Genomic DNA, 11,890 nt, shown 5'->3' on the forward strand with positions numbered 1-11,890 from the left:
ATGTCTGGCTCTAGGTCAGTGATCACACCATTGTGATTATCTGGGTTGTGAAGATCTTTTTTGTACAGTTCTTCTGTGTATTCTTGCCATCTCTTCTTAATATCTTCTGCTTCTGTTAGGTCCGTACCATTTCTGTCCTTTATCCAGCCCATCTTAGCATGAAATGTTCCCTTGGTATCTCTCATTTTCTTGAAGAGATCTCTCGTCTTTCCCATTCTGTTATTTTCCTCTGTTTCTTTGCATTGATTGCTGAAGAAGGCTTTCTTATCTCTTCTTGCTATTCTTTGGAACTCTGCATTCAGATGCTTATATCTTTCCTTTTCTCCTTTGCTTTTTGCTTCTCTTCTTTTCACAGCTATTTGTAAGGCCTCCCCAGACAGCCATTTTGCTTTTTTGCATTTCTTTTCCATGGGGATGGTCTTGATCCCTGTCTCCTGTATAATGTCACGAACCTCAGTCCATAGTTCATCAGGCACTCTATCAGATCTAGGCCCTTAAATCTATTTCTCACTTGCACTGTATAATCATAAGGGATTTGATTTAGGTCATACCTGAATGGTCTAGTGGTTTTCCCTACTTTCTTCAATTTAAGTCTGAATTTGGCAATAAGGAGTTCATGATCTGAGCCACAGTTAGCTCCTGGTCTTGTTTTTGCTGACTGTGTAGAGCTTCTCCGTCTTTGGCTGCAAAGAATATAATCAATCTGATTTTGGTGTTGACCATCTGGTGACGTCCATGTATAGAGTCTTCTCTTGTGGTGTTGGAAGAGTGTGTTTGTTATGACCAGTACATTTTCTTGGCAAAACTCTATTAGTCTTTACTACTGGAAAAACCATAGCTTTGACTGTAGGGACCTTTGTCAGCAAAATGATGGTTTTGCTTTTTAATATGCTGTCTAGGTTTGTCGTAGCTCTTCTTCCAAAGAGCAAGTGTCTTTTAATTTCATGGCTGTGGTCACTATACCATGCAGTGATTTTGGACTCCAGGAAAATAAAATCTGCCACTGCTTTCACTTTTTCCCCTTCTGTTTGCCATGAAATGATGGCACTGGATGCCATAATCTTAGTTTTTGAATGTTGAATTTTAAGCCAACTTTTTCACTCTCCTCTTTCACCCTCATTAAGAGGCCCTTTAGTTCCTCTTCATTTCCTGACATTAGAGTGGTATCATCTGCATATCTAAGATTGTTGACATTTTTCTTGGCAGTCTTTGATTCCAGCTTGTTGTTCATCCAGCCCCACATTTCACAAGATGTAGTCTACATATAAGTTAAATAATCAGGGTGACAATATACAGCCTTGTTGTCTCTTTTTCCAGTTCTAAGCCAATCAGTTTTTCCATTTCCATTTCTAACTATTGCTTCTTGCCCTGCATACAGGTTTCTCAGGAGGCAGCTAAGGTGGTCTTGTATTCCCATCTCTTCAAGAATTTTCCACAGTTTGCTGTGATCCACACAGTCAAAGTTTAAAGAAGTAGAAATAGATGTTTTTTCTGGAACTCCCTTGCTTTCTCCATGATCCAGTAAATGTTGTCAATTTGATCTCCAGTTCTTCTGCCTTTTCTAAATCCAGCTTGTACGTCTGGAAATTCTCAGTTCACATACTGTTTAAGCCTAGCGTGAAGGATTTTGAATATAACCTTACTAGCATGTGAAATGAGCAGAATTGTATGGTAGTTTGAGCATTCTTTGGCATTACCCTTCTTTGAAATTGGAATGAAAACTGACCTTTTCCAGTCCTGTGACCACTGCTGAGTTTTCCAAATTTGCTGTCATATTTAGTGCAGCACTTTAACAGCATCATCTTTTAGGGTTTTAAATAGCTCAGCTGGAATTCCATCACTTCTACTAGCTTTAGGCTTCCCAGGTGACACTAGTGGTAAAGAACCTGCCTCCCAAAGCAGGAGATATAAGAGACGCAGGTTTGATCCCTGGTTTGGGAAGATCCTCTGGAGAAAAGAATGGCAACCCACTCCAGTATTCTTGCCTGGAGAATTCCATGGATAGAGGAGCCTGGCAGGCTGCAGTCCATGGGGTCTCAGAGAGTTGAACATAATTGAGCAACTAACACACACTACTAGCTTTGTTCTTAGTAGTGCTTCCTTAGGCTCACTTTACTTCACACTCCAGGATATCCTGCTCTAGGTGAGTGGCCTCACCATTGTGGATATCCAGGATATTAAGACCTTATTTGTATAGTTATTCTGTGTATTCTTGCCACCTCTTCTTAATCTCTTCCGCTTTGGTTTGGTCCTTACAGTTCTGTCCTTTATTGTGACCATTGTTGTGTGAAATGTTGCCTTGATATCTCTAGTTTTCTTGAAGAGATCTCTAGTCCATTCTGTTGTTTCCTCTGTTTCTTTGCATTGTTCATTGAAGAAGGCCTTCTTATCTCTCCTTGCTATTCTCTGAAATTCTGCATTCAGTTGGATATACCTTTCTTCCTTGCCTTTCACTTCTCTTCTTTCCTCAGCTATTTGTAAAGCCTCCTCAGAGAACTACTTTTCCTTCTTGCATTTCTTTTTCTTTGAGATGTTTTTGGTTATTGCCTCTTGTACCATGTTATGAACCTCCATCCATAGTTCTTCAGACACTCTGTCCACCAGATCTAATCCCTTGAGTCTATTTGTCACCTCACTGTATAATCATAAGGGAATTGATTTCAGTCGTAACTGAATGGCCTGATGGTTTTCCCCACTTTCTTCAATTTAAGCTGAATTTCGCTATAAGGAGCTCATGATCAGAGCCACAGTCAGTTCCAGGTCCTGTTTTTGCTGACTGTATAGACCTTCTCTGTCTTCAGCTGCAAAGAACATAGTATGATTTTGGTGTTGACTATCTGGTGATGTCCATGTGTAGAGTCATCTCTTGGGTTTTTGGAAAAGGGTGCTTACTATGACCAGCGTGTTCTCTTGGCAAAACTCTTTTATCCTTTGCCATGCTTCATTTTGTATTCCAAGGCCAAACTTGCCTGTTATTCTGGGTATCTCTTGATTCCCTACTTTTGTATTCCAGTCCCTTATGGTGAAAAGGACATCATTTTTTGGTGTTAGTTCTAGGAAGTGTTCCAGGTCTTTGTAGAACTGATTGTCTTCAGCTTATTCAATATCAGTTGGTTGGGGCATCGATTTGGATGACTGATGTTGAATGGCTTGCCTTGGGGACGAAGCAGGATCATTCTGTCATTTTTGAGGTTGTACCCAAGTACTGCAATTTGAACTCTTTTTTGGCTTTGAGGACTACTTCATTTCTTCTAAGGAATTCTTGCCCATAGTAGTTGATATAATGGTCATCTGAATTAAATTCACCCATTCCAGTCCATTTTAGTTCACTGATTCCTAAGATGTCAGTGTTCAATCTTGCCATCTCCTGCTTGACTGTGTCCAGTTTACCTTGATTGATGGACCTAATATTCCAGGTTCCTATGCAGTATTGTTCCTTATGGTATTGGACTTTACTTTCACTACCAGACACATCCACAACTGAGTGTCATTTCCACTTTGGCCCAGGCACTTTATTCTTCCTGGAGCTATTAGTAATTGCCCTCTGCTCTTCCCTAGTAACATATTGGACACCTTCCAACCTGGAGGCTCGTCTTCCGGTGTCATATCTTTTTGTCTTTTCATAGTGTCCGTGGGGTTCTTCTGACAGAAACACTGGAGTAGTTTACCTTTTCCTCCTCCGGTGGACCACATTTTGTCAGAACTCTTCACTCTTCACTATGACCCATCTCTCTTGGTTAGCCCTACATGGCCTCGCTGGTAGCTTCATTGCCTTATCGCAAGCCCCTTCACCACCTGATCTGGAGTAAATTGCCCTTCAGCTTTGTGATCTCCTGGAGTAAAAATTGTGTTGTGTAGTTTTAGTTTGCCTTTCACATTTATCTTAAAATGATGAGGTTGAGCATCTGATGGTTTTTAATGTTCTTTATTTTGGCTTCACTTAAAAAACAAAGCATATATTACACGTGATACAAAGACCAAAGGGTCAAAAAGGTATGAGAAGAAAGGTTTCTTTCCTTCCCTAAACCCAGCTACCTAATTTATCCCTGGCTAGGAGGCAGGTACTGTTAACTCTTCTTTGGATATCATTCTAGAAGTATTAGTATAAAACCGTATATGTTAGAAATCTTTTAATGTTCTGCTTTATTTTTGTAAAAATGAAAGCAACCTGAATGTCCCTCAGTGTAAAATACTCTTAAAATATATTTTGTGAATACATAATAGACTATGTAGTCATGCAAAAGAATGGAATATTTGTGTATGTGCTGATATAGACTATCTTTACAATTTATTGCATGAAGGAAACAAGATGCAGAGCCACATGTGTACTCTCCAGGTGTTTAAAGTATGTGCAGTACATTAGGCATTATTCTTGTATAGGAAACTTCTGGACTGACAGACTAGAAACTTGACAGTGGTTATTTCTGGGAAGGGAAATTTAGGGTCTGGGATGGTAGGGAAACCTAGTTTTCATTGCAGATATCTTTATGCTGTTAGAATTTTTTACTGTGCATACACATTTTTCAGTTAAAGAAAATTAGTTTTAAAAAGGGGTTGCATGTAATCTAAAATGAAATAGATTGAGTTTTTTCCAATTGCAGAAGATACACTTGTTCTTTATACATATTTATGAAAATACAGAATAACACCAAGAGAAATATTTAAAAACCCAGCCATAATTCCACAACCCAGAGGAGCTTGACATTAACATTTTGTTAAATTTCCTTCTAAATTTTTTGTGTTATGTGTGTGTTTCATGTATACACGGGCTTCCCAGGTGGCACTAGTGGTAAAGAATCCACCTGCTAATGCAGGAGACATAGGAGACACAGGTTCGATCCCTGGGTCAGGAAGGTCCCCCTGGAGAAGGACATGGCAACCCACTCTAGTATCCTTGCCTGGAGAATCCCCATGGATAGAGGAGCCTGGTGGGCTACAGTCCATAGGGTGGCAAAGAGTTGAACACGACTGAAGCAGCTTATAGTGCACGCTTGCATGCACATCATGTATACACACATTTAGACTTGTATATATTAAAGAAAATGACAATGTTATATTTTAAAATGCCATACTATACCTTTCTAATTTTTGTTGTTAGTGCCGAAACGTCCTGGGTATAGCTTCTCTGTGATAAGTCCTGAGTTTATTGAAGTTGCTACCACCAAAGTAATTATTAAAGCAATATTGACTTTACGTTTTGATTTTATAACTCAATTACTTAACTAAGTTGTGTTAATAAACAGATGGTCTTGGATGGGTTAGAAATGAAAGTTTTCTTTGTTTTTTGGTTGGGGGTGGGGTGAGGGGAGCAGTTGTTGAGGCTGTATGACAAGGCTTGCAGGATCTTAGTTCCCCAACCAGGGGAACTGTCCCTGTCCCTGTCCCTGTCCCTGACAGTGAAAGCACTGAGTCCTAACCATTGAACTGCCAGCAGATTTCCAGAAATGGCAGTTTTTCACAAAAGTAAGGCTTGTATATTGAAATGACTTATTTTAAATGTTTTTCAAGTGTAAAATTTGAGGACAGGTTAGTTGTCCTCTGTTGTAGGTTAGTTCAGACAATGAATGTTTGACTCACGGCTCTGTCAGACTGCTGCATTCTATTCCTGTCAGTTTTTTCTCTGTCAGGCTTTGGTCTGTCTCTGAATTGTCCTCTGTAGGGTTGTGAGGAAGGGTGGCAGGGCCATCCAAAGAAAACTCTTCTAGTCTTAGGGAAGTTGCTAGAAATGGAAGAATAACAAAGAGGAGAAAATAGGCAATTTTTGTCTTTATTTTCTAGGTCTACTCTGATCTAGAGGAAAATTTCTTACCGTTTATGATTTTTCTATTTTAAGAAGATAGATTTTTTTTATACGTAAGATATCAGAGAAATGTTAATGTGTTAACTGTTATTTAGGGCTTTAAATGCTGTGCCTTCAAGCATTATAAAATATATGGCTTGGTCCTTGGGAATATGATATTTTGAAAGTTACTTTCATGGTTGTCAAGAAATTTTTGTATTTTTTATATATGAAGAGTTTTATCTGAAAGTGTGCTTAATCACACAATATTCTATTTTCAGATATTTAGTCTTGGATATTGCAGATAATCCGGTTGAAAATATAATACGTTTTTTCCCCATGGTAGGTAACAATATTTTAATATCATTTAATATTTATGATTTGCTTTCTTAATTGTGCTTTTAAAACTTAATGGGACATGATTTTCTCCTATTCTGCTATTACTTGTAATGTCTGAAAATTGTGGGATTGTATTTTAAAGAAAATTGACTATTTTAAAAATCTTTTTTATGATCTCAAAATATTTGAGAAATTATATTTCAGATTTCTTAAATGCAAAATATTTAAACTTATAATAATGGTATTTGTGGCATTTTGGAAATTTTTGATGCAAGGTAATTTTTATTCAAATAAGCAGGAAAATATTTTCAGTATATTTTGTTTTGTGTATATATGTTTGTATTTTATGCTTATGTTACTCCATATATTTTATTATAACACACTGTCTTTTTCCTTCAGACAAAAGAATTTATTGATGAGAGCTTACAAAGTGGAGGTAAGTAATTTTTCTTTCATTTAACTTATGTTTATTTTTAGGAAATTATTCATTATAGTTAATTTTTAGTTATTTAAGACTAAATTCATTTAGTCTTAAATGAATATGAAAATTATAATTATGTATAATAGACTTTCCAAATTTCCCAAAACTTACTTCATTTGGATAGACTTTCTTAAATATCTCTATAGAACTATTTTCATATTGTCAGCTTTAAATCTTTTTAATCTAAAAGTCTATTGTAGTCTCCACACAGTTAATATAAATAAATTCAAGGATTTGAAAATTAGTAAGTATCCAAGTTGTGTATACAGAATACATAAAATGCTTAAGATAAGATTTATTTTACTGTGGTATGATACATGGTTTCAGTATATTTTAGCTGCTGCATCAGGTATCTTTCTATCAGAATAACTATTTCTTGTTTTTCAGGAAAAGTTCTTGTCCATGGGAATGCAGGGATCTCCAGGAGGTATGATGTTAGCAATAATCTTTCTTTCTCCAGCATTTAATTAATGAGTATGTTTTCTGTTTTTTTTCTAAAATATTTTCCCCCTCTTTAGTGCTGCCTTTGTTATTGCATACATTATGGAAACATTTGGAATGAAGTACAGGTAAGAAAGTATTCTGAAACCTAGCCAAAGTTTAAATTCTCATTAAAATGAAGCTTAATGGAGACAGTTTGGGCACTGGAAGTTAATAATCTCTTGATTTTTGTCATCTAGTTATGGTTGATTAATCAGTCCCTTTTATCCTGTGGTTAGTCTCTTAACCTCTGTAGCTGGTCTACCTTGTATAGATCCACTTAGGCTATTTTGTTACTTTATGAAGCTAGTTCTCTTATTATTTTAAAAACCCAAGATAATTACAGTTGGAGTAACCCATGGAAAACTGCTTGCTTACTACTAGGAAATTGGTTTATCTAAGTTTTAAAATTCTTATTAGACAAAGATGTAATTGCTTTCTTTGTTTAAAAGGTTAATTTATTATGTTTTCCTTTAACAGTAGTTGGGTGAAAAATTGCTTAAGAATTGTTTTATTGTCTATTCACAATTTATTATTTGTTTTACGCAAAATCATCTTTTCCAAGCATATTGCATAGACGAAAGGGAGAGAGAGGCTAATGTGCATTTCACCCTAAAACAAAGCTGGCCAATGTACAGTATTTCCTTTCTTAGAGTATCTTGTACAAGTTACAAATCTACTGTAGTCATTGATACTCTTGCACTCATGTCCCAGACTGATCCATTACCAAATTCTGTTTTATGTCCTAAAATTTTCCTTGATTCTGGCTCTTTCTCATTATTGAATCTCCCTAATCAAGCTCTAGTCATGTTTCATTATTTAATCTCCCTAATACAAGCTCTTCCAGTAGTTATCTTAGTGGTCTTGTGTTTTCTTTCTTTCTCTAGTCTATTCTGTTCTTCACACTGCAGTCAAAATGATTGTTTCAAAAGATAAATCATATTTCACCTTACCCTAAAAAGCTCTCAGAGGTTTCTGATCCTTAATAATTCTAAATGTGGCCAGTGAAACTTCACATGACATGTCTGTATAAACCTTCCGTTCTTATGCTGTGTACTCCGTTAACCTTGTCCATTTGAGCTGTGTTCAACATTGGATCCACATGCCTGACACATAGTGGACATTCAAATCTTTTATTTCATTTGGTGTTTTTATCTTAAAATTATAATGGAAAAATTTGCTTAAAGGTGTTCTTAAATATTATTTGAATACAAATGTTTTGTGTTTATTTCATTGAAAAGATTAATGCTTGGTAGATTTTGTTTTATATATATTTTTTATTATTTGGTGCCATGTCAGCAAATAATAACTTAATTTATTGCGTCTCTGCCAGATGCCAGATACACTGCTGGACACTTTTATCTCAACAACACAAGGAAGTCCATATGTTTCTAATTTAACCAGTAATAAAATCTGAACATGGAGTGTGTGTGACACATGCTATACATGATATGTTATACTTACTATCTTCCATATTCATAGTAGTGCTTAAAGATAGGAATTGTTATGATCCCCAATTTACACATGAAAAAAATAGAGAAGTTGAAAAGTATCCCCTAGAACACAGCTGGGGAGCAAAGGATTTTCCCACTGCAGTTCACTACCTCTCTGTAGTACAAGCTGTCTGATTATGATTTTCTGTTTTAGGTAAATTGTTAGGTAAGTTCCTACTTTAGATAAATTCTGGAAAAATTGAGATTAGTTCATGAAATAATATTACCGCCTTAGTTTTCCTATTTTTTTGTTTTCAGAGATGCGTTTGCTTATGTTCAAGAAAGAAGATTTTGTATTAATCCTAATGCTGGATTTGTCCATCAACTTCAGGTAACTTCTCTATTTTTCCTCTTTAAGGCAGTCAGCTGCTGCTGCTCAGTCGCTTCAGTCGTGTCCGACCCTGTGCGACCCCACGAGGCTCCCCTGAACCTGGGATTCTCCAGGCAAGAACACTGGAGTGGGTTGCCATTTCCTTCTCCAATAAGGCAGTCAGAAAGTATGATAATTAAAAGCTTGTATTCATATGATTTAGTTGTAGTACTTGGTAAATACTTAAAAATTGCCATAATCTGACTAATTTCTTTGTTCAAGTTTAAATCTATTTAAAAGTATTTTTTTTAAGCTGCCATTGACAAGAAAAAAAGGATTAAAACCACATTGTTAAATCTAAAGTAAAATAGTTGATCTTAGACGTGTCTTCCATTTTCCCTCTATTTTGATTACATACAGAGCATAAGAAAATTTTGGTTCTAAGTGTGTTACATATAGCAGCTTTTTCTATTTTATATGCTTTATCTTCTCCATGTTCTTTCACACTTTGATGATGTGTAGAAGATACACTAAAAAGAAAATAAACCTGTGAATTATCTGATTAATTTTTTCCAAGATGAAAAATCATAAGTCAAAGAATGTGCTCTGGCTGATTGCATCCAGTTATGCAGGAATAAATCTTACATTGAAATATCAAGAGCGCTACAAAATGTGTTAGTTACCAAACTTAATTTACTTTGTTTTTATTTTTAATTCACTTTTAGTTTTTATTTCATTTTAAAAAGAGAAAAATAGTCATGATTAAAAATATGAAAATTCAGTAATGCTTAAGAAGAATACTTGAAAAGTAAGTCTCCTTAATAGTGTATCTTGAAGATTATATATAGCTCTACCTTAATAATATTTGTGTGTGTGTGTGTGTATATCACAGTTTTATGTGACCAGTTCCTCATACATTGGAGAAGGCAATGGCACCCCACTCCAGTACTCTTGCCTGGAAAATCCCATGGACGGAGGAGCCTGGTGGGCTGCAGTCCATGGGGTCACTAAGAGTTGGACACGACTGAAGCGACTTAGCATAGCATAGCATCCTTATACATGGTGCTTTAAGTTGTTTCCAGTCTTTCATGATTTTAAACAACATTGGAAAGAATGTCCTAATAGGTGTATCTTTGTTTACATGTGTGAATGTACCTCTAAGATAATTGGTCAGAGTGGAATTGCTGGGTCAGAGGGCATTTGAAAGTTGATGTTGCTAAATTGCCTTTAAAAAGACTCCAGGAAACAAAGAGTACCTACTTACCCATACCTAGTCAATACCAACAGCAAGTTTCATGAAACTTTTGGACCATTGTTGTCATGGTGGTAAAAGTGGCAGCTGCTTGTAGTTTGCCCGTTTTTCTAACAGGTTGTTGGTCTTTTTCTCATTGGTTTGTAAGGATTCTTTGTAGAAAATTTATCTGTAGCCAGTGATTTGAAGGCTTCCCTCGTGGCTCAGATAGTAAAGAATCCACCTGCAGTGCAGGAGACTTGAGTTTGCTCCCTGGGTTGGGAAGATCCCCTGGGGGAGGGCACGGCAACCCACTCCAGTGTTCTTGCCTGGAGACTCTCCATGGACAGAGGAGCCTGGTGAGCTACGTACAGTGCATGGGATCGCAAAGAGTTGGACACGACTGAGCGACTTAAGCACAGCACAGCCAATGATTTGAAATGCCATTTTTATTATATACCAAATTTTAAATCCACACGAGTCTGTTTCTGACTTTGTATTTTGTTCCATTGATCTGCTTATTGCTGCCTTTGTATCAAAGTTTTAAATGCTATAATATTTGTAAGTAGTCTGTATTATTTATATTAAGTAATTTAATCAAGATTTCCTCATTAATGTTCTTTCCGAAAATTTCCTGGCAAGTTCTTAACACATATTTTGTGGTGTGATCTTTACTGGAAAGGGTGCAGAAAGAATTGACACCTTTAAATTTTTCAAAGAGTATGTTTCTAAGAGTATGTTCCATTTATTCAAGTCAATTTCTATGTCCTTTGGTGTTTTAAAGTTTTCCTTGTATAAAATATATGTTTTTCTTATGAAATTTATTCCTAGCTATTTTCTTTTACTCCATTATAATTAAAATTGTTTTTTCAAATATCTTTCTAGTGTGTTTTCTAATTGCTTATTTTTTTTTTATAGGAAAGCTGTTTATGTTTTTAATTGGCAACCTTACTAAACTCTAGGACCAAATTTAAAGAATTTTCCAGTTGATTATCCTCCATTTTCATCTTCAAATCATAATAATTTTGCCTCTTTTCTAATTTTTTTTCTTTCTCACTTGATGGTCATTGTATCAGAACAATTGGATAAGTAATAGTGGTGTGATATTCATACTTATTTTATTCTTGATTTCAATTTCATTGCTTTTATTATTGTACTGTGTGTGTTTCAGTGAGTATTTGCTTGTGCATATTTAAAAGGTTTTTTAATCAGGAATAGATACTGATTTTTAACTTAAAACATTTTTTTATGAAATGACTCTAGTTTCAGTCCTTTAAGTCATTAATATGGTGAATTGAATCACATAATGCTAGACCTAGACCATTCAGGTATGACCTAAATCAAATCCCTTATGATTATACAGTGCAAGTGAGAAATAGATTTAAGGGCCTAGGTCTGATAGAGTGCCTGATGAACTATGGACTGAGGTTCGTGACATTATACAGGAGACAGGGATCAAGACCATCCCCGTGGAAAAGAAATGCAAAAAAGCAAATGGCTGTCTGGGGAGGCCTTACAAATAGCTGTGAAAAGAAGAGAAGTGAAAAGCAAAGGAGAAAAGGAAAGATATAAACATCTGAATGCAGAGTTCCAAAGAATAGCAAGAAGAGATAAGAAAGCCTTCTTCAGTGATCAATGCAAAGAAATAGAGGAAAACAACAGAATGGGAAAGACTAGAGATCTCTTCAAGAAAATTAGAGATACCAAAGGAACATTTCATGCAAAGATGGGCTCGATAAAGGACAGAAATGGTATGGACCTAACAGAAGCAGAAGAT

At 35.8% G+C, this 11,890-nt stretch overlaps 1 protein-coding gene across 1 annotated transcript in view; it reads left to right on the forward strand.

The window, feature by feature from the left end:
* The window catches only part of STYX (serine/threonine/tyrosine interacting protein), a 50,309-nt gene that overhangs the window by 26,575 nt on the left and 11,844 nt on the right, over positions 1–11,890 (forward strand). Inside the window, exons 5-9 of the mRNA XM_010834582.1 lie at positions 6,061–6,121; positions 6,518–6,554; positions 6,987–7,026; positions 7,118–7,168; positions 8,831–8,903. Coding sequence (XP_010832884.1) covers positions 6,061–6,121; positions 6,518–6,554; positions 6,987–7,026; positions 7,118–7,168; positions 8,831–8,903 — 262 coding nt within the window. The remainder of the gene's footprint in view (positions 1–6,060; positions 6,122–6,517; positions 6,555–6,986; positions 7,027–7,117; positions 7,169–8,830; positions 8,904–11,890) is intronic.

Source organism: Bison bison, unplaced genomic scaffold (assembly GCF_000754665.1).
Source record: "Bison bison bison isolate TAMUID 2011002044 unplaced genomic scaffold, Bison_UMD1.0 scf7180017864034, whole genome shotgun sequence".
Classification (NCBI taxonomy): Eukaryota; Metazoa; Chordata; class Mammalia; order Artiodactyla; family Bovidae; genus Bison; species Bison bison.